Source organism: Erinaceus europaeus, chromosome 2 (assembly GCF_950295315.1).
Source record: "Erinaceus europaeus chromosome 2, mEriEur2.1, whole genome shotgun sequence".
NCBI classification, from domain to species: Eukaryota; Metazoa; Chordata; class Mammalia; order Eulipotyphla; family Erinaceidae; genus Erinaceus; species Erinaceus europaeus.
Window position 1 is genome coordinate 184,120,336 of NC_080163.1, and position 27,872 is coordinate 184,148,207.

At 51.2% G+C, this 27,872-nt stretch overlaps 1 protein-coding gene across 5 annotated transcripts; it reads left to right on the forward strand.

The window, feature by feature from the left end:
- The first annotated feature begins 21 nt into the window (after nt 1-21).
- Nucleotides 22-27,838, forward strand: KMT2B (lysine methyltransferase 2B). Of its 5 annotated transcripts, none has more exons than XM_060185763.1 (37): nt 22-427; nt 1,497-1,569; nt 1,821-4,084; nt 4,314-4,427; nt 5,278-5,428; nt 5,701-5,980; nt 6,141-6,196; nt 6,435-6,710; nt 7,029-7,123; nt 7,381-7,479; nt 8,470-8,583; nt 8,725-8,871; nt 8,961-9,056; nt 9,676-9,793; nt 10,273-10,386; nt 10,559-10,743; nt 10,817-10,906; nt 10,994-11,098; nt 11,207-11,280; nt 11,853-11,974; nt 13,570-13,673; nt 13,763-13,900; nt 15,459-15,617; nt 15,737-15,959; nt 16,037-16,115; nt 16,220-16,380; nt 17,507-17,734; nt 17,817-19,116; nt 19,218-19,307; nt 19,380-19,489; nt 23,583-23,720; nt 23,805-23,879; nt 23,969-24,146; nt 26,617-26,724; nt 26,843-26,926; nt 27,027-27,156; nt 27,246-27,838. In XM_060185763.1, exons 1-37 carry the CDS (start codon nt 53-55, stop codon nt 27,519-27,521), a joined length of 8,529 nt encoding a protein of 2,842 aa, XP_060041746.1. In that variant the 5' UTR covers nt 22-52; the 3' UTR covers nt 27,522-27,838. The 5 variants fall into 5 exon arrangements, with proteins under 5 accessions (XP_060041746.1, XP_060041747.1, XP_060041749.1 ...); XM_060185764.1 differs by having other exon boundaries at nt 13,582-13,673; XM_060185765.1 differs by having other exon boundaries at nt 23-427; nt 15,839-15,959.
- Nucleotides 27,839-27,872: the final 34 nt, after the last annotated feature.

Consider the following 27,872-nt stretch of genomic DNA (forward strand, 5'->3'; position numbering starts at 1 on the left):
GCGCACGGGCCGCCCCTCCCCCCGCCTCCCCGGCCCCTCTCACGGTGCCAAGATGGCGGCGGCGGCGGGCGGCGGCAGTTGCCCGGGGCCTGGCTCCGCGCGGGGCCGCTTCCCGGGCCGGCCGCGGGGCTCTGGCGGGGGCGGGGGCCGCGGCGGACGGGGCAGTGGGGCCGAGAGAGTGCGGGTAGCTCTGCGGCGGGGCGGCGGCGCGGCGGGGCCGGGCGGAGCCGAGCCTGGAGAGGACACGGCCCTGCTCCGTTTGCTGGGGCTCCGCCGGGGCCTGCACCGGCTTCGCCGTCTGTGGGCCGGCCCGCGTCTTCAGCGGGGTCGAGGCCGGGGCCGGGGCCGGGCCCGGGGCTGGGGCTCAGGCCCGAGCCGGGGCTGCGTGCCGGAGGAAGAAAGCAGTGACTGGGAATCCGACGATGAGGTGAGGCAGTCGGAGGCGTCCCCAGCGCCGGGTGGGGCGGAGACCCGGGGCTTCCAGGGGTCTGGGTGGCTCAGAGGGGTGACTCGGAGGGGCAATGGGGCCTTCGGGGCCCCTGCGGAGAGGAGACTTAGAAATTGCCCTGGGAGGAGTTAGGTTAGGGGCTGCATGGAGCTGACGGTGGAAGGGGCCTCTGAAAGTGAATAGAGAAGCCCGGGTTGCAGTTGGACACTTGGGCCGCGAGCAGGTCCTGCTGAAGTGTTCTGGACGGATCCTTCCTGCTAGTTGGCAAAGCTCTAGAGCAGCAGAGGTTTAGACGAAGGGTATTGCATGCACAGCCAGAGGTGGTTGACAGCAGCAGCAGCATGTCGTTAGCGGACCCACATGAGCACTCTCTGGGCTCTCGCCCGTGGGCTACTTTGCCGTGCCTCCTGACCTCCGGCGCATCCCTGACTTTTCCAACACCCCGAAGTCCTCTTCTGACCTAAAGTGGAGAGAGGTTAGAATGGGGAGAGCCACCGATTAGGGTCACAAATTGAAGAGAAGGTTGAGACTAGACTTGCTGATGGATCTGAGTTGAGCTCAGGTTTTATGCTCTGCTTTTCAGAAAAGACAAAGTGTGGGCTTTTAAGACAGTTAAGTAGTCTCCTGAAGACTCATAGTGGATCCGTATATAAGTCATTTGATGCATGCACACACCCCACCTAGGTGTCCATATGCACATCTTCATGTAGGAAGAAGCTGTAGCCAGAGTGAGCTTAAACAGAGACCCCGCTTTTTTTCTGAGTTGCATTGTAAGGAAATCTAAGAGTAGTGTCTACTGCCTGACTGACCTGAGGAGACCCTGTTGAGTTTCCTTCTAGACCAGTAACCCCTGGCACAGGGGTTGGGGATTCTAAATACCCTGCTTTCTACTCCCTTTACTTTCTGGTCTGTTTCTTTTGTAAATAGGCAGGGGCTTGTGCAGAGGGAAGCTGGGGATATTTATTCCTAAATGCCTGAGCCCTAGGTGGTATGGGGGCTTTGGCACTGACTGCTGTTTCTCCCCTCCACCCCTGGTCCCCTAAATCAGGAGTTTCAGGGTTTTCATTCAGATGAAGATGTGGCCCCCAGTTCCCTGCGCTCTGCGCTCCGATCCCAGCGAGGTGAGTGATGGGGAAACTCTACCTCTTCAGCTTTATAGGAATGTTATTTTTGCTATTGTGTCAGCTTTTCCCTGTTCAACTTTAACTAGAGTCTCCATCAGTTAACGGAGTGTGTTCTGTATTCACAGACCAAGCTAGTCTGGGCTGTGGGGGAAACAGACAAGTAAGATTTAGGCCCTGCCCTCCTGGGGCACCTTCCTCAGTCTGCAGGGCTAGCTTGACCCATCTCCCCACACCTATTCTCCTTTTAGGTCGAGCCCCCCGAGGTCGGGGCCGCAAGCATAAGACGACCCCCATTCCGTCCCCTCGCCTAACAGATGTGGCGCCTACCCCCCCAAAGACTCCTACTCGGAAACGGGGTGAGGAAGGCACAGAACGTATGGTGCAGGCACTGACTGAACTTCTCAGGCGGGCCCAGGCACCCCCTGGTTCCCGGAACCGGGCAGGTGAGCCCTCCACTCCCCGTCGATCTAGGGGACGGCCTCCAGGACGGCCAGCAGGCCCCTGTAGGAAGAAGCAACAAGCAGTAGTGGTGGCAGAAGCAGCTGTGACAATCCCCAAGCCGGAGCCCCCATCTCCTATGGCTCCTGTAAAACACCGAACTGGCAGCTGGAAGTGTAAGGAGGGACCTGGCCCAGGGCCTGGGACCACCAAACGTGGAGGACAGTCTGGACGAGGAGGCCGTGGAGGCAGGGGCAGAGGCAGGGGCGGTCTCCCTCTCATGATCAAGTTTGTTTCAAAAGCCAAAAAAATGAAGATGGGACGATTGTCCTTGGGACTTGAATCAGGTCAGGGTCAAGATCAACAGGAAAGCTGGCAGGATGCCCCCCAAGGAGGAGTTGGCTCTGAACAGGGAGAGAGTACCTGCTGGAGGAAGGAGCAGAAGCTGGAGGAGGAAGGAGAGGATAGAAAAGTGAGAGATGAAGAAGAAGAGCAGGAAGAGAGAGCTGTAGCTGAAGAAGTGACGTTAGCTGTGGAGAAAGAAGACACAAAGCTGGAGTCACCGCCCCTGAGTCCTCCAACCCCTCCACTTCCTCCACCTCCTCCAGCCCCCTCAACATCTCCACCCCCACTTTGCCCTCCATCATCCTCATTGTCACCCCACCCGCTTCCATCCCCTCCACCACCTCCTGTCTCTGAGGAGCAGGAGGAATCTCCTCCTGTGGTTCCAGCTGCTTGCTCCAGGAAGAGAGGCCGGCCTCCCTTGACTCCCAGTCAGCGGGCAGAGCGAGAAGCTGCGCGGGCAGGGCCAGAAAGTACCTCTCCTACTCCCACGCTCAGTGCCACTGCAGGAGGCCTTCCGGAAGACAACCCCACTGTGGTCCCCAAAAGTACCACCTTCCTAAAGAATATCCGGCAGTTTATTATGCCTGTGGTGAGTGCCCGTTCCTCCCGTGTCATCAAGACACCCCGGCGATTTATGGATGAAGACCCCCCCAAGCCCCTCAAACTAGAAGTCTTACCTACACAGCGACCTTCAGTTGCCATCTCCCCACTAGCCCTCCCAGAACCAGCACCAGCCCCCTCTCCACCACGTGCCCCAACTCCCCCGTCTACCCCTGTTCCACTCCCTGAGAAGAGAAGGTCTATACTAAGGGAACCAACATTTCGCTGGACCTCACTGACTCGGGAGCTGCCTCCACCTCCTCCGGCCCCCCCACCAGCCCCACCACCCCCACCGCCCCCACCTGTTCCTGTCACTCCACCCCGGAGACCCCTGCTTCTCCGGGCCCCCCAGTTTACCCCAAGTGAAGCTCACTTGAAGATCTACGAATCGGTGCTTACTACTCCTCTTGGGGTCCCTGAAGCCCTTGAGCCAGAGCCTCCTCCCACTGATGACTCTCCAGCTGAGCCTGAGCCACGGACAGTGGGCCGCACCAACCACCTCAGCCTGCCTCGATTTGTCCCCGTGGTCGTCACTCCTGTTAAGTCTGAGGTGCCCCCGCCAGGTCCTCCAGCTCTGAGCAATGGTCAGCAGGCTCAGGCTCAGCTGCAGCAGGCCCTACAGGCCTCGAAAGTCCAGCTGCTGTCCCAGCCACTACCACAGCAGCCACAGGCACAACTGCAGTCACCACTACCACCACCGCCACCACCACCACCACCACCGCAGCAGCAGCAGCAGCCACCATCATCACAGCTTCAGCCACCATCATCACAGCAGCAACCATCACCGCAGCAACAGCCTCCGTTACCACAGCAACAGCCACTATCACTACAGCAGCCACCGCAGCAACAACTACCACCACAGCAACAACTACCACCACAGCAACAGCTACCACCACAGCAACAGCTACCACCACAGCAACAGCTACCACCACAGCAGCAGCTACCACCACAGCAACAGCTACCACCATCTCAGCAGCAACCATCACTAGAAAAGACCCGGATTGCCGGTCTGGGTTCCTTACCATTATCTGGTGTAGAAGAGAAAATGTTCAGCCTCCTCAAGAGAGCCAAGGTGCAGTTATTCAAGATTGACCAGCAGCAGCAGCAAAAGGTGGCTTCTTTGATGCCGGTGAGTATGTTGTTTTGGCCTGATCCCTACATCTAGTCATCCAGTTTCGGTCCTGCAACCCATTAACCTGCCTCGCTAGATATTACCAGCAAGGAACCCTCAACCAGTCTGCCCCGTTCCCCACCTTTTTGTGTACCTTCCCTCACTCGCATCCCTCCCCAATGCTATAGTCTCCTAGTCCCATCTTTCCCCACTTTCTGACTTCTCACCCTGTTTATTCCCTCACCAGCCGAGTCCTGGAGGGCAGATGGAGGAGGGTGCAGGGACTGTCAAACAGATTCCCGACAGAGGTTCTGTCAGGTCTGAAGATGAATCATTGGAAGCCAAGAGAGAGAGACCTTCGGTATGGAGTGGGAGGAGAGCCCTATAAAGATCGGGGGTGGAGGGTAGATAGCATAATGGTTATGCAAACAGACCCTCAAGCCTGAGGCTCCAAAGTCCCAGGTTCAATTCCCCACACCACCATGAGCCAGAGTTGAGCAGTGTTCTGGTAAAAAAAAAAAAAGAAGATTGGTTGGGGGTTGGGCGGTTGGGGGTTGGGCGGTAGCGCAGCAGGTTAAGCACAGGTGGCGCAAAGCATAAGGACCAGCTTTAGGATCCTGGTTCGAGACCCCAGCTCCGCACCTGCAGAGGGGGTCGCTTCACAAGTGGTGAAGCAGGTCTGCAGGTGTCTTTCTCTCCCCCCCCCATCTCCCTCTCCTCTCTCGATTTCTCTCTGTCCTATCAAACAACAGTGACTGCAATAACAGCAGTGAAGAACAACAAGGGCAACAAGAGGGAAAATAGCCTCCGGGAGCAGTGGATTCACAGTGTAGGCACCGAGCCCCAGCAATAACTCTGGAGGCAAAAAAAAAAAAAAATTCCGGTTCGAGCCCCCAGCTCCTTACCTGCAGAGGGAGCACTTCACAAGCAGTGAAGCAGGTCTACAGGTGTCTTATCTATCTCTCCCCCTCTCTGTCTTCCCCTTCTCTTCTCAATTTCTCTCAGTGGCAATAACAATAACAAGGGCAGCAAAATGGGAAAAATGGCCTCCAGGAGTAGTTGATTCTTAGTGCTGGCTACGGAAGAAGGGCAAATGCTAGAAGAAGTGCAGGCGCTGAGCCCTGGCGATAACCCTAGAAGTAAAAATAAGATTGGTTATAGGAGCATAAGGAATAGTTCCCTGCGATTACTTTTGGTTTCTACTCCCCCAGGGCCCTGAGTCCCCTGTGCAAGGCCCCCGCATCAAACATGTCTGCCGTCATGCTGCTGTGGCCTTAGGTCAGGCCCGGGCCATGGTTCCTGAAGATGTCCCTCGCCTCAGCGCTCTCCCTCTCCGAGACCGGCAGGACCTCGCCACAGAGGGTAGGGTTGGGTGTGTTGTTGAGGGACTTGACAGGTATCAAATTTGGAAGTGAGCAAACAGACTAAGAACTTCAGAGAGTGGGAGCTAAGTTGGGTATTCGGGGCTGATGGCAATGTATTGGAGTGTTAGGTCTTAGATAAGTAGGTTAAGGGCATCTGGAATGTGCACAAGGTGGGAAAGTGGAGATTAGACGGCCAATTGATGGCAATCTAGAGAACAGGAAAATGAAAATGATAACTTTGGCTCCATCCTCCCATTTCTGATGCACCAGATACTTCGTCAGCATCTGAGACGGAGAGTGTCCCATCACGGTCCCGGCGGGGAAAGGTGGAATCCACAGGGCCGGGGGGGGACTTAGAGCCTGCAGGGTCTGCAGCAACCCTGGCTCATACACCTCGGCGCTCACTGCCCTCCCACCATGGCAAGAAGATGCGTATGGCACGGTGTGGCCACTGTCGGGGATGCCTGCGTGTGCAGGACTGTGGGTCCTGTGTCAACTGCCTGGATAAGCCCAAGTTCGGTGGTCCTAACACCAAGAAGCAGTGTTGTGTGTGAGTAGCTGGGGTCCAGCCTCCATTCTCACCTGTGGTTGTCAGTCACCCTGGCCTCCTGCCCTGTCAGAGCAGTGGGATTGGCATTCTGGTGGAGAGCTTCCTCTCTTCCCCCAGACCACAGTCCCCTACCCTGGTGACGTGCTGCTCCCTTCCCTAGATACCGGAAGTGCGACAAGATAGAGGCTCGGAAGATGGAACGGCTAGCTAAAAAAGGTAACAAGACTTGCAAAACATTTCTTTATGCTGCTGTATTAAGATTTGTTATATGGAGAGAACCAACATTTTCTTTGTTTTCCTCTTATCTTTGCAGTCTACCACCTTTTGTCTTTTCCATCGCATGATTTTGTATCTCTCCTGTACTATCCTCTTCCCCACTTTCTGGTTTTTCTTCATCCCAGTGTCCCATGTCCCTGACCGAGCTCAAATCCTACTAAGTCCCCTGTTCCCACAGGCCGGACGATAGTGAAGACGCTGTTGCCCTGGGATTCCGATGAATCTCCTGAGGCCTCCCCTGGTCCTCCAGGCCCACGCCGGGGGGCGGGAGCTGGGGGGCCCCGGGAGGAGGTGGTGGCCCCTCCAGGGCCCGAGGAGCAGGACTCCCTCCTGCAGCGCAAGTCAGCTCGGCGCTGCGTCAAACAGCGACCCTCCTATGATATCTTCGAGGACTCGGATGACTCAGAGCCTGGGGGTCCCCCTGCTCCCCGGCGTCGGACCCCCCGAGAAAATGGTATGGATATCTTGTTGCCTCCCATAGTAGTCCTCTGTCTTGTGGGGAAGGAATGGAACTCCCTCTCCCAGGGCTCTGAGTTTGACAGAAAAGTAACTGAGTGTAGAGAAGAAAAGGAAGTAGTTTTAAGTGGACAGGAGGAACTGGTACATGAGGTTTTTCAGCAGTATATTTAACAAGAGCTATACTGAAGCTTGGCTAGTTGCAGAAGGCCTTGGGGATATGTAGATAACACTTGGGGGTTATAAAATGGACCTTGGGATGGGGCCAGGGTGTGAAGGTGGGGGGACAGCTCACCATTAATAATGTCCTGCCTAGAGTTGCCAGTGCCTGAACCTGAGGAGCAGAGCCGGCCACGCAAACCCACTTTGCAACCTGTGTTGCAGCTCAAGGCCCGAAGACGCCTGGATAAGGTCAGCATGGTCCCACACCAATAACCCCAAACCCTGTGGGAAGCATGGCTCCCACCCTCCAGGAGCTTCCTGGAAAGTCAGGGCAACAAAGTCACCTGTGGTGTGTTCACACTAGAAGACAGATCCTGAGGGGTGAGACTGGCCAGTACTTAAAACAACAACCACACACACAAAAAAGCATGCTTTCTGGGAAAGCTGGAGGAAGTCTGCTACAGGGTAGGAGTGGTAGCCTTCTGACCACCACCATTCCTACCTAGGATGCTTTGGTTCCTGGCCCCTTTCCTTCTTTTCCCAATGGCTGGACTGGAAAACAAAAGTCCCCTGATGGCGTGCACCGAGTCCGTGTGGATTTTAAGGTATGGCATTCAGTTGGGGGAGAGTTGTAGGAACTGGTTGGAAGAAACTTGTTGATGGTGTTTGAGAAACTAGAATTTGTGTTTGTTTGTTTGGTTGGTTGGTTTTTAATATTTTATTTATTTTGGGGGCCAGGTGATGGAGCACCTGGTTGAGTAAACACATTGCAGTGTGTAAGGACATTGGTTCAAGTCCGAGAGCAGAGTGGGAGCTTCATAAGTTGTGAAACAGTGCTTTAGGTGTTGTGTTTTCCTTTCGTTTCCGTTTCCCTTCCATTCCCTTCCATTCCCTTCCATTCCCTTCCCTTCCCTTCCCTTCCCTTCCCTTCCCTTCCCTTCCTTTCCTTTCCTTTCTCCTTCCTTCCATCCTTCCTTCCTTCCTTCCTTCTTTCCTTCCTTCCTTTCTTTCTTTCACCAGAGCACTGCTCAGCTCTTGCTTATGGTGGTGCAAGTACAGGAGATTGAGTCTGGGACTTTGGAACCTCAGGCATGAGAGTCTCTGTGTAACCGTTATGCTATCTACCCCCACCCTGGGTGTCCTAGGTATCTCTCTTCATCTATATCTTCCACTCTCTTATTAGTATCTTTCTGTCTCTAACATAAATAAAATTTAAAAATCTTTTTACTTATTTTTATGATGGAGATACTAGAGCCCTGCTCAGCTGTAGCTGATGGTGTTGTTGGGTTCTTTTTTTTTTTTTTTTTTTTTTTTTTTACACCAGAGCACTACTCAGCTGTGGCTTATGGTGGTGCTGGGACTTGACCTGGGACTGGAGCCTCAGGCATGAGAGACTCTTTGCATAACCATTATGCTGTCTACTCCACTTGTGATGGTGGTGCTAGGGATTCAACCTGGGACCTCAGAGTCTCAAGCATGAAAGTATTTTGTATGACCACTGTGATGCTGTCTTCCCCAGCCCCAGACCAGGGCTTTAAGGTTGGATCCATCTTGTATTCCTGGCTGCTCTCTGACCTTGAACTCTCTCCCTTCAGGAGGATTGTGACCTGGAGAACGTGTGGCTGATGGGTGGCCTGAGTGTGCTCACCTCTGTTCCAGGGGGGCCACCGATGGTGTGCTTGCTATGTGCCAGCAAAGGCCTGCATGAGGTTGAGTCCCTACTTTTCTTTACACACCTTCATGTCTCCATTGACCCTTACCGCCTGATATCTTGGGCCCTCACAGCAGGGTCTTGTCCCCTCATCTCCCAGCCTCACACTGTGCCCATTGTTCACTCTCCTTCACCCCAGCTGGTATTCTGCCAAGTCTGCTGTGATCCTTTCCACCCATTCTGTCTGGAGGAAGCAGAGCGCCCCCTGCCACAACATCATGACACCTGGTGCTGTCGCCGCTGCAAGTTCTGTCATGTCTGTGGGCGCAAGGGCCGGGGGTCCAAGGTTTGTGCTCGGGATGCATGGGGTGAGTGGAGGAGAGGAATATCCCTGTGCCAGGGTCTGCCATTGCTCTCTTTCTCCAACTCAAACAGCATCTCCTGGAGTGTGAGCGCTGCCGCCACGCTTACCACCCAGCCTGCCTAGGACCCAGCTACCCAACCCGGGCCACCCGCAAACGGCGCCACTGGGTAAGAGATTACCCGTACACCTTGCTGTGGACTTGTACTTCATGCCCCTCTCCCACTCTGTGACTCGTTTTAGATCAGGGCTCTGGTGAGAGGAGGAAAGTTGGAGATCCTTTTGAGAGTTCCATAACCATAGCATTTTCTCTTAAAAAATCTCACAGTGAGAGAATTTATGTGCGGAATTTGTATGGAATGGTGTCAGGGATTCCTAGATTTTATAGCCCTGCACTCAGAAACCCTGCCATTTACTGCCCTACACTCCTCCCCTCTCTCTCTTTTTAGTTCTCCATCCAGTTCTCTCCTGCTTCTTCCCTTTGGTCCCTTTCCTCTAGCTCAACTTTCCTACTCATCTCTCCTGCATATCTTTACTCTTCTACCTGTTCTCCCTCATCTGTTACCTTTTTTTCTCTTTTCCAATATTCTTACCCATATCTTCATCACACTATTTTGCTTTTCCAGAGCACTTCTCAGCTCTGGCTTATGGTAGTGTGGGGAACTGAGCCTGGGCCCTTTGGTGCCTCAGGCGTGGAGCCTTTTTTGCATAACCACAATGCTATCTCCCTAGGCCTCTTGTACTACTCTTACCCCATGTGTGGTTCTCCCCTAACCTTCTGCCCTCCAGATCTGCTCAGCCTGTGTGCGCTGTAAGAGTTGTGGTGCCACTCCTGGCAAGAACTGGGACGTTGAGTGGTCTGGAGATTACAGCCTCTGCCCCAGGTGTACCCAGCTCTATGAGAAAGGTGGGGACCTGGCAAAAGAATTGGGGGGATGGACACAGGGAGTGGACCAGGCTCCTCCACCAGCAGTTACAATCGATTCCCTTTCTCAGTTGTTTCCCACTCTCTTCTAGTCGTAGAACTTTCCTTCCTTTAGGGCGCACACACTAGAGGACACAGAACCCCCGTAAGGACAGTGGGAGTGAAGGGTCTGGGACTCTGCTGTCTTAATAGTCTCTTAAGATACCTCCTAGAACCTCACATCTCCACTTGAGCAGTTGGAAAACACGAGTTTTTTCCTAGCTTATTTAGCTAGTACATTTAGTGAGCTCTGTTCTGTATGAGGCATTGGGCCTGTCAAGTTATAAAAATAGTCTTTTCTTCAACCAGCTTTTTGGGACTAGGTACCCAAGATGAGGCATTTGGAGGCCCCCATGCAACAGTCAAGGGATAGCTGGCTCGTGTGCAGCCCCTCTGACTTCTTCTCTCCCCCTTTCCTGCAGGAAACTACTGCCCAATCTGCACACGCTGCTATGAAGACAATGACTATGAGAGCAAGATGATGCAGTGTGCCCAGTGTGACCACTGGGTACATGCAAAGTGCGAGGGGCTCTCAGGTGTGTGGGTGGATGCATGGGTGGGGTGCAACCTCAGCTACGTCCTGGCCTCCCCCATCCCACACCCATACAGAGAGCAGGTGGGGTAGATGTCCTTGGCAGTCTAGGAAATGCTCAGAGCCCTCATACCCTTCCAAACTTGTTTTTTTTCCTCTTCACCTGGTTCTTCTAGATGAAGACTACGAGATCCTTTCGGGGTTGCCAGACTCAGTGCTGTATACCTGTGGACCATGTGCTGGGGCCACTCATCCCCGCTGGAGAGAGGCTTTGAGTGGGGCCCTGCAGGGGGGCCTGCGCCAGGTGCTCCAGGGCCTGCTGAGCTCCAAGGTGGCCAGCCCACTGCTGCTGTGCTCTCAGGTCTGGGAGACTCAGAAGGCAGGAGGGGTGGGGCCAGCCCAGCACTAGCCCTGCTGACTATCCCTCTCTGCAGTGTGGGCAAGATGGAAAGCAGCTGCACTCAGGGCCCTGTGGTCTGCAGGCTGTGCGTCAGCGTTTTGAAGATGGCCACTATAAGTCCGTGGTGAGTGGGACACTGAAAGGAGTATGTGGGAGCCAGGAGATGACTGGGGTTGTATGGGAGCTCAGATCCTGACAAACCCCCTTACAGCACAGCTTCATGGAGGATATGGTGGGCATTCTGATGAGGCATTCAGAGGAAGGAGAGACCCCAGACCGCCGGGCTGGAGGCCAGACAAAGGGACTCTTACTGAAGGTGTGCTCTTGGGGTACTGCCTATAGGGTGGCCTATGTGGTAGTGGGGACCCTGCCCCAACAACTCTCCCGGGGAAGCCAGTTCTCATCCTGTTAACCCACTCCCCAGCTGCTAGAGTCTGCGTTCGGCTGGTTCGACGCCCACGACCCCAAGTACTGGCGACGGAGTACCCGGCTGCCAAAGTGAGCAAGGCTGGGTAGCAGGAGGGGGACCAGGGAGTGAGGGCCAAGGCGAAAGCACTTGGGAACCCAGGGGTCAAACTGGTTCAGGAAGAGACCGGAGCAGTGCTAAGGTCTGGAGGGTGGTGGAACCAGGATGAGAGTCCCCAGTTTTAGACTAGCAAAGATTCAGATAGTGAAGTTCTCATTTTGCTTTTGCTATGTGTGTGTAGGTGGTGTCAGGGATGGTAGAGCAAATTATGTTGGTTGGGGCTTGGCAGTTGCTGATGACCCACCCAGGTGACCAGGGTGATGATAAGGAAACCCAGGTGGGTGTAGGAACCAGAGGAGGCACCTGCTGGAACCTAGAACCTAAGGCTTCTCAGAGATAACACCTAGCTGAGATGTGGGGGGAGAGAATTCCAGGTGTGAGAAACAGTATGTGTGTCAAAGGTAGCACAAGAGGAACTGGCTTATTTGGGAGATAAGATGTTTTCACATGGAGAAAGGACATGTTTAGGCTGGTGTTGGGGGTAAAAGGGGTAGTCCAGTCACCCTGGTTAGACATATCAGATGCTGATTCTGCCTGTCCACAGCGGAGTCCTTCCCAATGCTGTGTTGCCCCCATCCCTGGACCATGTCTACGCCCAGTGGAGGCAGCAGGAACCAGAGAGCTCAGAATCAGGGCAACCTCCAGGGGACCCCTCAGCTGGTAATGGTAAGTGAGGACTAGAAGTCACAGTATATAGGTCAGGAGCTCCAAACCTTAACTTTTTTTTTTCCCTCAAAGAGAGAAGAACACTGCCCATTTTATTCTAAATAAACAGTACATGCATTTCTTATTGTTGCTGTAATAAATCATCACAAACTTAATGACTTAAATTGACATGAATGTACTTTTTTTTTTTTTTTTTTTGACATGAATGTATTCTTACAGTACTGGAGGTCAGAAGTCTGAAATAGGTTTCAGGAGGCAAAAAAAAAAAAAAATCCAAGTGTTGAGAGATTAGGTCCCGTTATGGAGTTTAGGGAAGAATCTGTCTTGCCCTTTTCATGTTCCTTAGATCATATGTGGACTCTTTCCCACCTTTAAGGCCAGCACTGGGTCTTTTCCCTCAGTACCATCTGATTTTCTGAATACTTTTTTTAAATTTTATTTTATTTATTTATTCCCTTTTGTTGTCCTTGTTGTTTTATTGTTGTAGTTATTATTGCTGTCGTAGTTGTTGGATAGGACAGAGAGAAATGGAGAGAGGTGGGGAAGACAGAGAGGGGGAGAGAAAGATAGACACCTGCAGACCTGCTTCACTGCTTGTGAAGCGACTTCCCTGTAGGTGGGGAGCCAGGGGCTCGAACCGGGATCCTTATGCCGGTCCTTGTGCTTTGTGCCACCTGCGCTTAACCTGCTGTGCTACAGCCCGACTCCCAATACTTTTTATATATATATATATATATTTTTTTTTTTTTTAATATTTTATTTTATTCCCTTTTGTTGCCCTTGTTGTTTTATTGTTGTAGTTATTGTTGTTGTCGTCGTTGTTGGATAGGACAGAGAGAAACGGAGAGAGGAGGGGAAGACAGAGGGGGGGAGAGAAAGATAGACACCTGCAGACCTGCTTCACCGCCTGTGAAGTGAAGCGACTCCCCTGCAGGTGGGGAGCCGGGGTTCGAACCGGGATCCTTATGCCAGTCCTTGTGCTTTGCGCCACCTGCGCTTAACCCGCTGCGCTACAGCCCGACTCCCTATATAATTTTTTTAATGTTTATTCCCTTTCGTTGCCCTTGTTGTTTTATTGTTGTAGTTATTATTGTTGTTGGATATGACAGAGAGAAATGGAGAGGAGGGGAAGACAGAGAGGGGAAAGTAGATACCTGCAGACCTGCTTCACTGCTTGTGAAGCGAGTCCCCTGCAGGTGGAGAGCCGGGGGCTTGAACTAGGATCCTCTGGCCAGTCCTTGCGCTATGTACCCCCTGCACTTTACCTGCTGCGCTACTGCCTGACTCCCTTCTCCCCACTCCTTCCTACTTTTTGTGTTGTTTTTCCTTTTTTTTTTTTTCTTAATTGCCACCAAGGTTATCTCTAGTCCTTGTTGCCTACAGAGTGAATCCACCAATCCCAGCAACTTTTTTTGGGGACAGAAATTGCAAAAGGGGTGAGGATCGAGAGAGTGAGATACTTAATAGATGGAGACTGGGGGTTTGAACACCTGTGCACATCTGCACAATTTCCCAACACACCTGGTCCTTGCACATGATAATGTGGGTGCTCTGTTAGGTGTGCCACCACCTGACCCCTGCATCCTAATTCTTAGCTTCCTTTTCAGCCTCCCAAGGCAAGGATCCAGCCGATTCTTCACACCCAGAGGATCCCCGTCAGTGTACACTCTGCCTCAAATATGGAGATGCGGACTCTAAGGTGAGGGCTACTTTGTGAAGCCACAAGTTGTGAGGCCTATTTTCTTGTGGGCTTCCCTCACATCATTCCTTCTCTTTCTTTCTCCCCAGGAGGCGGGACGACTCCTCTATATCGGGCAGAATGAGTGGACTCACGTTAACTGTGCCATTTGGTCAGCTGAAGTATTTGAGGAAAATGATGGCTCCCTCAAGAATGTACATGCTGCTGTTGCTCGAGGGAGGCAGATGGTGAGGGCACAGACCTGGAGAGGTGGGCAGCCCTCCGGGTTTTGGCTAGGGCCCTCCTCTGCTGGAGACAGCACTTGGGTCACATTTTCTCCACAGAATGCCATTATACTACAGGTCATAAGTTGTTTGATTTTTGCCACTATGGTTATCACTAGAGTTGAGTGCTTGTATAGTGACTCCACTGGTTCTGTCAGACTTTGTTTTTCTTTCTTCTTCTTCTTCTTCTTTTTTTTTTTTTTTTTTTTGATAAATGGTAAGACAGGAAGGAAGAAAGAAGATAGGGAGTCAAAGAAGGGAGCCACCTGTAGCAGTACTCCACTGTTTATGAAGCACCCCCTCCCTGCAGGTGGGGACTGGAGGCTTGAACCTGGCTCCTTATACTTGGTAATTTGTGCATTTTATTGGGTGTGCCAGGATTGGTGCTGCAGCAGTAGCTGCTCTTTACTTATTTGTGCTCTTTGTCCTTTGATGGGGCTTGAGGCCTGGAAAAAAGCTAGAAGACTTCCTATTGATTGTGCTGGATACTTTGCGTAGTGTATGGCATTTCACTTTTCATATACCTCCATGAGGTGATATGCCTGCGTTAGAATTCCTTTCCTTACCAATGTGGATCTGGTCAGGTCCAGTAGAGTGGATCAAGCTCACCATCTGCAAGCAGGATGATTGTGATGCCTGGATCAAGGCACTAGGTGAATGGATTAAATGAAGAATGCAGCTTCCACGTTAGAGCAGTATGACAAGATAGTGAAAGCTGCTCTACGAGTGTTCACTATTATTTCTCCTAGAGAGGACTCACCTCTCCCAATATTCCCTCTTGACCAGTGTTAGCCAACTCCACCAAAACCTGCTTTAAAAAAATAGAAATAGGTGGTCCGGGAGGTGGCGCAGTGGATAAAGCATCGGACTCTCAAGCATGGGGTCCTGAGTTCAATCCCCGGCAGTACATGTACCAGAGTGATGTCTGGTTCTTTCTCTCTCTCCTCCTATCTTTCTAATAAATAAATAAAATCTTAAAAATATATATACATATAGAAATCAGGCCACGCAGTGTCGCACTTGGTTAAGCGCACACATTACAGTGCGCAAAAACCCGGGTTCAGGTCTCAGCTCCCCACCTGCAGGGGGAAAGCTTCACAAGAGGTGAAGCAGGGCTGTAGGTTTGTCTCATTTTTTTTCTCTCTCTCTCTCTTTTGAAAACTTTATTAATGAAGTGCTGCTGGGAATGAAACATGCTTGAGAATCCAATGTCCTATCCACTGAACCATCTCCAGGACCAATCTCATTCACTTTTATCTCCCCTGCCCTTCTCAGTTTCTCTGTCTCTATCTAACAATAAATAAATAATATTTTTTAAAAAATAGAAGTCTGAAATAATTTTCATGTACACCTGACTGTGGGTGCAGTTATGGGAGAGGTGGTGTGGGGCAAGTCCCTTTGTGCTGTTCAAGGTGCTGGGAGAGATAGGGCACCAAGCACGGGCTGAGGGATGGTGGTGCCAGATGTCAGAGTAAGGCCTCCGTCACAGGCTTCTCCCTTTAGCAGCCCCTTCCACCCACAGCGCTGTGAACTCTGCCTGAAGCCTGGAGCCACAGTGGGCTGCTGCCTTTCCTCCTGCCTCAGTAACTTCCACTTCATGTGTGCCCGTGCCAGCTACTGCATCTTCCAAGATGACAAGAAAGTTTTCTGCCAGAAACACACAGACCTGCTGGATGGCAAGGTGCGCCTCGGTGGTGGGCATTGCTCTCTTCCCCTCCCGCTTAGGGATCCCCATGACTTATCAGACCTGGCCCCTCAAGCCTCTCAGTGTCTCCTCCTTGTTCTCCTGGCACCCTTTAGCCAAAAAGTCCCCGACTATCCAGTCCTTGCCTACAGAACCTTCCCACGCATCCCCCTCGCCACCCACCAATCCAGCAACCCCATTCACCACCCACCTCCCAGGAGATCGTGACCCCCGATGGATTTGATGTCCTCCGCCGAGTCTACGTGGACTTTGAGGGCATCAACTTCAAGCGAAAGTTCTTGACGGGGCTTGAACCAGATGCCATCAATGTGCTCATTGGTAAGCCTTATGTTCTCTGCTGTGCTTTTCCTTTCCCTCTTTGACCCCACCCTCCTGACTTTTACTCTGTTCTCTAGGTTCTATACGAATTGACTCTTTGGGTACCCTGTCTGACCTCTCGGACTGCGAGGGACGGCTCTTCCCCATTGGTTACCAGTGAGCACCCGGGGGGGAGGGTCTTAGTGGGGTTGGGGGACTCCACAACTGAATCCCATTTCCCAAGTTGTCCTGAACCTCTTTCCCACCTGATTACTTGCCAGGTGCTCCCGCCTGTACTGGAGCACAGTAGATGCTCGGCGGCGCTGCTGGTATCGGTGCCGAATTCTGGAGTATCGGCCATGGGGTCCCAGGGAAGAGCCAGTTCACCTGGAGGCAGCAGAGGAAAACCAGACCATTGTGCACAGTCCCACCCCTTCTTCAGGTACAACCTCAGAACTCCCTTGTTTTCTCATCTGAATGCCACCCTTCCCAAGCTTTTAACAAACCAGTCCTCGTTCTCCTTTCCTGTAAAGAAATCCCAGAATGCTTGCTCTCTTTTGACTCATTCTGACAATAGCAGAGAACTTAAATGTTTAAGCATCACATGCTGGGGCTGTGCTCAGCATTTCTTGGGAATTCAGAGGAAAGCCCCATGCTGCCTGCTTATGGGGCATAGTGACTTTCTTTTTAAAAAGATTTTATTTATTTTAATGAGAAAGATAGGAAGAGAGAAAGAACACTCTGGTACATGTGCTGCTGGAGATTGAACTCAGGCCCTCATGCTTGAGAGTCTGGTTCCTTAGCCACTGTACCACCTCCTGTACCATGCATAGTGACTTCTGTACAAATGTCAGGAACATTTATGGCCCCCTGATTTGGGCCAGGTGTTCATGGAATGCTCCTCTAGTAACAGTAGCAGAGCCAGGGTCTGAACCTGGATCTGCTCAATTCCCTAACTTGTACCTGGACAGCCATGCTGGCACTGAGAAATGTGGCTGGGAGGATGGGCATGGAGATTAGACAGGGAGTAGGGGAGCTCATTGTGGGCTGAGGGGGTAGAAGAGATGTGTTTGTGGATAAGGAGAGGAGGAGGGATGCAGCCTTCCTGGCTGGAACAGAGCACAGAGAGGAGGGAGAGATCACTTTGCATATGTTGGTTGGGTAGAGCTGGGTAATGGGGAACCAACCACAAGTGCCAGGATGGGGCGGATGCATCTGGTGTGGTGGGATGTGCAGAACAGGTAAGAAAGTGGTAGGACTGGCCATGCTGGACTGAGGGCAGTGCCCCTTGTGGCATGTGGTACCTGAATCAGAGCAGTAGGCAGTCAGGCAGTGGGAAGTGAGATAAGAATGGATCACAAAAGGACTCTTGACATAGGTGCATAAGGAGGATTTTCAGAAGCCACTGAGGTTTGGCAGCCTGGGTGGTGATTTGGAATCAGTGTTACCTTGTAACTGCTTCAAGGGTGACAGCAGAGATGAATTTGATGCAAAGGAAGGGAGGACATGTGATAAGTCTTCAGCAAACATTCTCTGCCACCTGTGATACAGTTCTGTTGCTTCCTTAGAGCCCCCAGATCATGTAGATCCCCCACCAGATACAGATGCCCTTATTCCTGGAGCTCCTGAGCACCAATCACCTGTTCAGAACTTGGACCCCCCATTTCGGCTGGATCCCAGCAACGCCCCTCCTCCAGCCCCCCGCTCCTTCTCAGGGGCTCGAATCAAAGTGCCCAACTACTCACCATCCCGGAGGCCCTTGGGGGGTGTCTCCTTCGGACCCCTACCCTCCCCTGGTAAGTACCCGGGAGTGTCCAAGGTAGGGGTGGGGTGGCTGAGGTAAGAGCTCCTAGTTGACACTGACCTTTCCCCCCACAGGAAGTCCATCTTCTCTGACCCACCACATACCCACAGTGGGAGATCCGGACTTCCCAGCTCCTCCCAGACGTTCCCGTCGTCCCAGCCCCCTGACCCCCAGGCTGCCACCATCACGGCGGGCCTCCTCTCCTCTTAGGACCTCCCCTCAGCTCAGGGTGCCCCCTCCTACCTCAGTTGTTAGAGCCCTCACACCTACCTCAGGGGAGCTGGCTCCCCCTGGCCTGGCCCCATCTCCTCCACCACCCCCTGAAGACCTGGGCCCAGACTTTGAGGACATGGAAGTGGTATCAGGACTGAGTGCTGCTGACTTGGACTTTGCAGCCAGTCTGCTGGGGACTGAACCCTTTCAGGAAGAGATTGTGGCTGCAGGGGCAGTGGGGAGTAGCCATGGGGGCCCTGGAGACAGCTCGGAGGAGGAGGCCAGCCCCACCCCCCGCTACGTCCACTTCCCTGTGACTGTGGTATCTGGCCCTGCTCTGGCCCCTGGCCCCCTTTCTGGAGCCCCCCGCATTGAACAGCTGGATGGAGTGGATGATGGCACAGACAGTGAGGCTGAGGCAGTTCAGCAGCCTCGGGGACAAGGGACTCCTCCTTCGGGGCCAGGAGTGGGCCGGGCTGGGGTCATTGGGGCTGCAGGAGATGGGGCTCGACCTCCCGAGGACTTGCCATCAGAAATTGTGGATTTTGTGTTGAAGAATCTAGGGGGACCTGGCGAAGGGGGTGCTGGGCCCAAAGAAGAGCCACTTCCTCCAGCACCACCCCTGGCCAATGGCAGCCAAGCCCCCCAGAGTCTGCCTCCTACCCCAGCTGATCCCACCCGGACGTTTGCCTGGCTCCCTGGGGCCCCAGGGGTCCGAGTATTGAGCCTGGGTCCTGCCCCTGAGCCCCCCAAACCTGCCACGTCTAAAATCATCCTTGTCAACAAGCTGGGGCAAGTGTTTGTGAAAATGGCTGGGGAAGGTGAACCTGTCTCACCTCCAGTGAAGCAGCCACCTCTGCCCCCTCCCCTCTCCTCTACCACCCCCACTTCCTGGACTCTGCCCCCAGGACCCCTGCTGGGTGTGTTACCAGTAGTAGGGGTGGTCCGCCCTGCACCACCACCACCACCACCTCCTCCACTGACATTGGTGTTGAGCAGTGGACCTCCCAGCCCACCCCGCCAGGCCATCCGGGTCAAGAGGGTGTCTACCTTCTCTGGCCGTTCTCCACCAGCACCTCCCCCAAGCAAGACCCCCCGACTGGAAGAAGATGGGGAGGCCTTGGAGGATCCTTCCCAGGGGACAGGACTTAGTGGCAGTGGGTGAGTGAGTACAATGGACCTGCAGAGACAGGCAAGGAAATTGGGTGAGAGAAAGCAACTCAGCCTTCTTATGGTTTCCCTTCCATCCCCATCCCACTCAGGTTTGGTCGAGTAAGGATGAAAACGCCCACAGTGCGTGGAGTTCTAGACTTGGACGATCCTGGGGAACCCACTGGGGAAGAAAGCCCAAGGTGAGTGGTCATTCCCCTTTTTGGAAACTGTGACCTCTGTGCCTTCTCCTTCTGACAGGTCTCTCCTCACAGACCCCTCCAGGACCGGTCCCCTCTCCTGCCACTTTCAGAAGGTGGTCCTGTCCGGGCCCTCGATGGTCCCTCTGACCTGCTGCTTGAGTCCCAGTGGCACCACTACTCAGGTAAGAGCAGCTCTCCTCTCCTGTGCCTCCTTTCTGATTATGTCTCAGCTGGGGAATGGGTCCACTTCAAAAATGGGTAATATACATTGTACACTAAGTTGGGTGAAAAAGTTATAAAGAAGAGCAGGGGTAGATAGCACAATGGTTATGCAAAGAGACTCTCATGTCTGAGGCTCTGAAGTTCCAGGTTCAATCCCCCACACCACCATAAGCCAGAGCTGAGTAGTACTCTGGTTAAAAAAAAAAAAAAAAAAAAAAAGTTATAGAGATACCAACCCTTGGGAGCTTACAGCTTGCAGCAAAAACCGTCATACAATAGAAGTTTCGGCTTGATGTGAGAAGTCTTCTGAAAGTAGTCTGTCTAAAAGGTCCAAGAGCTGCCAGGTCCAGAATGTTAGGTACCTAGTAAAGGTGAAATAAGTTTTTTGAGTTCACCCAGAGACAAAGGAGCCCATCAAAGACACACAGGAGGGGTAAGAACAGTATGGAGACTGGAGGAGAGACCTAGAGAAAGGACGATTAGCTGTCCCAGCTGTTACACAGAACACCAAGCGGGTAGGGGGGTGTTTGGGGGGGAATCTAGCATTGGTGTGCTGCCTTGTGGGTTGATGTATCAAAGTCCACAATTGGGGTCCACAATTGGGTTGTGGTTGAGAAAGCCAAATTAACACCTAGGCACTCTGCCAGAAGATAAACTAAGGATCTGGGGGGAGGGAGGGAGGGCAGCAGCTTAGAAGGTTTAAGACTAAAAGGACGTCAAGGGTGAAGGTGGAGGGAAGAGGAGGTAGGAAGAAGCATGTTAGTCAAATTTGAATAGAAGAGCCTTGAGATAGAGGAAAGGAAGTATGAGGATATGGGCCCAGGCGGTGGTGCACCTGGTTGAGCACATATTATCATGCACAAAGATCTGGGTTCAAGTCCCTGCTCTCCACTTGCAGGGGGGAAGCTTCACAGTTGGTGAAGCTGGGCTGCATCTGTGTCTCTCTCCATTTTATTTATTTATCAGATAGACAGGAATTGAGAAAGAAGGGGAAGATAAGAGGGAAAGAGACAACAGACACCTGCAGCCCTGCTTCACTACCTGCTTCACTAGCTTTCCTCTTGCAGGTGGGGACCAGGGGCTTTAACCTGGGTCCTTGTGCACTGTAATGTGTGCGACTAACCAGGTGCACCACCACCTGGCTCCCTGGCTCTCTCTTTATCCCCCCCTTCCACTCAACTTCTGGCTGTCTCTATCAAATAAGTAAAGATGTGACAAGTCTTCTGAAAGTAGTCTGTCTAAAAGGTCCAAGAGCTGCCAGGTCCAGAATGTTAGGTACCTAGTAAAGGTGAAATAAGTTTTTTGAGTTCACCCAGAGACAAAGGAGCCCATCAAAGACACACAGGAGGGGTAAGAACAGTATGGAGACTGGAGGAGAGACCTAGAGAAAGGACGATTAGCTGTCCCAGCTGTTACAGAGAACACCAAGTGGGTAGGGGGGTGTTTGGGGGGGAATCTAGCATTGGTGTGCTGCCTTGTGGGTTGATGTATCAAAGTTTTAAAAAATTAAAATGAGGGGCCAGGAGGTGGCACATCTGGTTAAGCGTACACACTATAGTGTGCAAGGACCCTGGTTCAGGACCCTGGTTCAAGCCCCTGGTCCCCACCTGCAGCGGGAAAGCTTCATGAGTGGTGAAGTAGAGCTGCAGGTATCTCTCTGTCTCTCTTACTCTCTATCTCTCCCTTCACACTCATCTAAAAAGTAAGCACTCCCAGGGTCAGGTGGTAGCACAGTGGGTTAAGTGCATGTGGTGCAAAGTGCAAGGATGAGCGTAAAGATCCCGGTTCAAGCCCCCAGCTCCCCACCTTCAGGGGAGTCACTTCACAGGTGGTGAAGCAGGTCTGCAGGTGTCTATCTTTCTCTCCCCCTCTCTGTCTTCCCCTCCTCTCTCCACTTCTCTCTGTCCTATCCAATGACGACATCAATAACTACAACAACAAATTTTTACAAAGGCAACAAAAGGAGGAAAAAGCAAATTAAAAAAAAGGTACTCCCTTCACTCTCTCTAATAATACATCAATAAAATTTTTAAAAAGACCTAAAAAATAAAAATGAAGGAAGTATAGGGATATATAGGGACTTAAGTGCACAGGATGGGGCACTTAGATTATGAAACTGGAAGCAGAGTGCTACTTTGTTGATCATGCATCCCTGTACTGTGATTAAGCAAGCTGGCAGGCAAATGATAAGGCTCAATTTTTCTTTTAATCCCTACAGATAGGTGGGTTTTACCATTATATAGAGCTCAGCTGCTGAATGTAGGAGTGAGGTAGACTGAGTGCTGTAGACTGAGTGCTTAACTTAAAGGCTACTTGTTAGAGTCAGAGATGGCATAAAGAGGGTGAGGAGTGGGCAGGAGTGCATAGTGGATCAAGCATCAGGTCCCAAGTTTGATCTCTGGCATCATATGTACCAGAATGGTGGTCTGGTGTAATCTCAATCTATCTCAATCTCTCTCTCTCTCTCTCTCTCTCTCTCTCTCTCTCTAACAAATTAATTAATCTTAGATAAGAGCCAGCCAGTGATCTTGGGGGTGGCATAGTAGATAGAGCTTTGGGCTGTCAAGTATGATGTCTCAAGCATGATCTCTGTATCACGTATCAGAGTGAGTGATGCTCTCAGTTCTCCCCCCCCCCATAAATAAATAAATCTTGGGGCCCAGGCTGTGGCGCACCTGGTTAAGCTCACATAGTATAAATCTTTTAAAATAGTAAATAAAGGTGAGGGAGATAACATAATGGTTAGGCAAAGAGGCTCTCTTGCAGGGGATCAAAGCTGAGACTGAGGATCCAAACCTAGGTTTAATCCCCTGTACCACCATAAGCCAGAGCAGACTAGTGTTGTGGTAAAGAAAATAATAATAATAAATAAGAAGAGGAAGAGCTTGTGGTCTGGGAGGTGGCGCAGCGATAAAGCTTTGGACTCTCAAGCATGAGGTCCTGAGTTTGATCCCCGGCAGCACATGTGCCAGAGTGATGTCTGGTTCTCTCTCTCCTATCTTTCTCATAAATAAAATCTCTAAAAAAAAGAAGAGGAAGAGCTGTCAAAATAGCTAACAATATGCTACTATGTGGCCTAGATTCAAGTTGGCCCTTGCTTTATTAAAGAAAGCTTCAGTGCTATAGCATCATCCTCACTCTCCCTCCACTCTCCACCCCCCAACACACACCTACACACACACACACACACACACACACACACACACACACACACCCGCACACACCTTCTGCCTCTGCCTATCTGAAAAAGTTAACCTAGAGTGGTGAAGCCTCAGAGATGGCAATAAAAAGAAAAGAGATGACTTGCAGATATGGCAGTGACCATGACAGACAGGTCCCTGGCCTTAGGGAGCAGGCATATACATAGCAAGTGCACTGCAGCTTTAAGTGCACATTGTGAGAATAAAGGCAATGAGATTGCCTGGACAAGACACCTAGTGGTCAAACATGTTGCGCTTAAGGAGCGGAATGGGGGTGAGGATGGAGAAAAGGCTAATGAGAAATGGAAGAAGTCAGAGGTGAACTCTGTAAGCTGTAAGGGGAGGTTTTTCTAAGAGAAATCTCAGAATCCTGTCCTAAATTGAGCTGCCTTCCCCTACTCTCTCCCCTCCTACCTCACCATTTCAGGCAGTAGCAGTTTAATATTTGAGATGTTCATGCCCCAAACCTCAGAGTTGTCCTTGATCTCCTTCTTTATATAAAAAAATTCACATGAATAACTGTAATTCTCCAGTATCTTATTTTGTGTAAGAGACAATGTTTATGATTTTAATTTGAATGAGATGTGTGTCTGTCCCACAGAGCCACGACACTCCAAGTCTCTGGAATTGCTCATCTAGCAAAGAGGTTTTCCAGAAAAGGAACCGTAGGCCCAGGGTGGAGGTGCGGGGGGCAATCCATTCTGCAGGGTTCATTGGGCAATTAGAGCAGGAAGAGAGTCATCAGACCTAGTATCTGCTTGTTCCCAGGAGAAAGAGAGTGTGGTGGTGAACTGGGGGCTCTTGGTACAGGAATGGTGATTTTCACATACTTTGACTTGCTTCTTGGGACCAGGTGAAGCTTCAAGCTCTGAGGAAGAGCCTCAATCCCCAGAGGACAAAGAGAATCAAACCCCAAAACGGGCTGGTCCCCATCTGCGCTTTGAGATCAGCAGTGAGGATGGGTTCAGCGTGGAGGCAGAGAGCTTGGAAGGTGAGTAGGAAGTAGCATTGTAGGTAGTGGGAAGGTATCCCATAGAACACAGTCTGAATTTTGCTTGGATCCTGCCCTCCCCAGGAGCTTGGAGAACACTGATTGAGAAGGTGCAAGAGGCCCGAGGACATGCCCGCCTCAGACATCTCTCCTTTAGTGGTAAGTCTACTTTACACAGGGGACTGGAATGACTTTCCAAAATGGACCTTCAGCATGACTTGTGTGTCCTCATCTTTGACTCCTCCTAGGAATGAGTGGGGCAAGGCTGCTGGGCATCCATCACGATGCTGTCATCTTCTTGGCAGAGCAGCTGCCTGGAGCCCAACACTGTCAGCACTATAAGTTCCGCTACCACCAGCAGGGAGAGGGCCAAGAGGAACCACCTTTGAATCCTCATGGGGCAGCCCGTGCTGAAGTTTATCTAAGGTGAGAAGGCTTGGATGTGAAGACCTGGTTGTGAGAGTCCAGTGGGAGTGCCTTTCTTCTTCTCCTTTTCCTTTCTTTCTTTCTTTTTCTTTTTTAACCTTTTTGTTTTAATGAGAGACACAGGGAGAAAGACCAAGCACTATTAAGCTCTGGTTTCTGGTGGTGGGGATTGAACCTGAAACCCTGGAGCCCCAGGATTGAAAATCTTTTACATGACCATTATGCTGTCTTCTCAGCCCCCAGTGGGGGTTCTTAAGGATGGGAATTAAGTCTGTACTGATTTGGAAACTTAAGACCTGAGAAAAGACACTAGGGCACTCTAAGAATTAAGTCTAGCAGTGGATAAGGTGTTGGACTCTCAAGCATGAGGTCCTGAATTTGATTCCTGGCATTGCAGGCACCAGAGTGGTTGCTTTGGTTTTCTATCATAAATATATAAATAAATAAATAAAAATTTTTACTATGTGCCTGAACCCTGTGTGCCACCAGCCAGCTGCAATAAATATATTTTTTAACTTTATTAGTGATTTAATATATAATTCCACACCTTTCCCAACACCAGAGTTCTGTGTCCCCCTTCCCTCCATTGGAAACTGCAGTAGTTCTCCCAAGAGTACAGATATAGGTTGACTGTTCTTTCTTTCTTTTTTTTTTTTAATTTATTTTCCTTTTTTTGCCCTTGTTTTTCATTGTTGTTGTTATTGATTTTGTCATTGTTGGGTGAGGGGAAGACGGGGTGGGGGGTGGTGGGGGGGAGAAAGATAGACACCTGCAGACCTGCTTCACCGCCTGTGAAGCGACTCCCCTGCAGGTGGGGAGCCGGGGGCTCAAACTGGGATCCTTACTCAGTCCTTGACCCACTGCGCTACCACCTGACTCCCAGGTTGACTGTTATTTTTATTTTTTTTTAGTATTTATTTATTTATTTCCTTTTTGTTGCCCTTGTTGTTTTTTTATTGTTGTAGTAGTTATTGTTGTTGATGTCGTCGTTGTTGGATAGGACAGAGAGGAATGTAGAGAGGAGAAGAAGACAGGAGGAGAGAAAGATAGACACCTGCAGACCTGCTTTACCACCTGTGAAGCAAAACCCCTACAGGTGGGGGCCTTGGACCGGGATCCTTCCACTGGTCCTAGCACTTTGCGCCACAGGCGCTTAACCCGCTGCGCTACCACCCGACTCCCGGTTGACTTATTTCTATAAATAAATAAATATATATATATATTCCCCCCCCATGGTCTTGCCTTTTCTTTTTTCTTTTCTTTCTTTTTTTTTTTTTTTTTAACCAGAGCACTACTCAGCTGATTTATGGTGGTGCAGGGGCTTTGGAGCCTCAGGACAAATGTCTGTTTGTGTAACCATTATGCTATCTACCCCTGCCCTGGTCTTGCCTTTTCTGAGTCACAACTACTACTTCTGAGTATCCTACCTTTTTTTCCCCCTCTTCATCAAATCCTGATGTAATTGGAACTCTCTCTCTGGTCATTTTCTTCTAAAATTTACCTCTCTGGGAGTATGAATCAAAGTTTTTATGTGGTACAGAAGGTGGGCGTTTTGGCTTCTGTAGTTGCTTCTCCACTGGACATGGGTGTTGGCAGTCAATTCATACCCCCAGCCTGTTTCTGTCTTTCCCTAGTGCTTTGATTTTTTTTTTTTTTAATTTTATTGTATTGGGTGGAGGTAGATAGCATAATGGTTATGCAAAGAGACTCTCATGCCTGAGGCTCCCAAGTCCCAAGTTCAACCCACTATAAACCAGAGCTGAGCAGTGATATATATATATATATATATATATAGTATTTATTATTTATTAGATAGTGACTGAGACACACACACACTTGCAACACAGCTGTGCCACTCATGAAGCTACCCCCCTGCAGGTGGAAACTAGGGGCTTGATCCTGGGTACTTGCACATTGTAATTAATACATGAGCTTAACCAGGTGTGCCACCACCCGGCCCCATAAATAAATCTTTATATATATATATTTCTAAAGTTCACATCCGATGAATGGCCTCATCTATTCCTGTTCTGTTGTATCTTCTTTTCTTTTTTTTTGCCTTCAGGGTTATCGCTGGGGCCTGGTGCCAGCACTACAAATCCACTGCTCCTGGGGGCTATTTTTCCCATTTTGCTGCCCCTCTTGTTGTTACTGTTGTTGGACAGGACAGAGAGAAATCGAGAGAGGAGGAAAGAAAGACACTGCAGACCTGCTTCACCACTTGCGAAGCGACCCCCCCACACACACACCTGCAGGTGGGGAGCTGGAGGCTCAAACCGCGACCCTTAAGCTGGTCCGTGCACTTTGCGTCATGTGCGCTTAACCCACTGCACTACCGCCCAGCCCCCTATTGTATCTTCAATAGTAGTAGTACTATTCCTCCTGCCCAGTCATCAGCAGGCTCTGGCACAATAGGTGAATGGCATCTCCTTGAAGGAGTAACTGTGAACCTCCCTTCTCTGATTTGCAGAAAGTGCACCTTTGACATGTTCAACTTCCTGGCTTCTCAGCACCGAGTGCTCCCTGAGGGAGCCACCTGTGATGAGGAAGAAGATGAAGTGCAGCTCAGGTCAACCAGGTATGGAGAGCAGGTTGGGGTACTGGAGATAGTCTATAAGGGTTCTTCCTAAAGATGTGACCAGAGACATGAGTTGCACCTGGGTATCAGCCTGTGTGACACTACTGTCCCCCACCAGACGGGCCACTAGCCTGGAGCTACCCATGGCCATGCGCTTTCGCCACCTCAAGAAGACATCCAAAGAAGCCGTGGGTGTCTACAGGTTAGTGAGGCCCAGGAGAGGATGCCCCTTGGGTGGATGGACAGGCACCCTGGTTTGGGGCTGTGTTCTGTTACTCTACTGAGTTTTCCCTACTCTGTAGATCTGCCATCCATGGGCGGGGCCTGTTCTGTAAGCGCAACATTGATGCTGGCGAGATGGTCATTGAGTACTCTGGTATTGTCATTCGCTCTGTGCTGACTGACAAACGGGAGAAGTTCTACGATGGGAAGGTAGGTTTCACCACCATGGGAACAACATGAGTGAAACAGGGCCAGGCATGGGAATAGAGCACTTGACTGCCCCCACCCTGTCCCTGTAGGGCATTGGGTGCTACATGTTCCGCATGGATGACTTTGATGTGGTGGATGCCACGATGCATGGTAATGCCGCCCGATTCATCAACCACTCCTGTGAGCCCAACTGCTTCTCTCGAGTCATTCACGTGGAAGGCCAGAAGCACATTGTCATCTTCGCCTTGCGCCGCATCCTTCGTGGTGAGGAGCTCACCTATGACTACAAGTTCCCCATTGAGGATGCCAGCAACAAGCTGCCCTGCAACTGTGGCGCCAAGCGCTGCCGTCGGTTTCTTAACTGAAGCCGTGGCTGCCTCCCATAACCCCCTATAAATCCTCCTGCCATCTTGCTCCTAGCCTAGGGGCTCCTTGGTTCCCCCCAGAGCATCTCACCCCCACCTGTGTGTTCAGGGTGGATGTGGGCATGCAGGTGGCAAGGGCCCTGCCTCCAACCCTTCAGTCCATCCAGCAATCGCCCCCTACTTGTCCCAGGGGGGGCTCAGGATGTAGATACTGTACAAAAGTTTCTAAATCCCTTCTTTTCTATGCACTTTTTTTATTTAAGAGGGTGGGATCCCAGGTGGGAACCCCTCCACAATAAAGTCTGTCAATGTTTGGAGAGGTGGTTCTTTCCTTTGTGTGACCCAGGGGGA

Coding starts and splice junctions, on each gene's coding strand:
- KMT2B (XM_060185763.1), top strand. CDS start 53: ATGGCGGCGGCGGCGGGCGGCGGCAGTTGCCCGGGGCCTGGCTCCGCG. Junction 11,281..11,852: donor CGGAGTACCCGGCTGCCAAA/GTGAGCAAGGCT, acceptor GCCTGTCCACAG/CGGAGTCCTTCCCAATGCTG. Junction 17,735..17,816: donor CGGACCCCTACCCTCCCCTG/GTAAGTACCCGG, acceptor TTCCCCCCACAG/GAAGTCCATCTTCTCTGACC.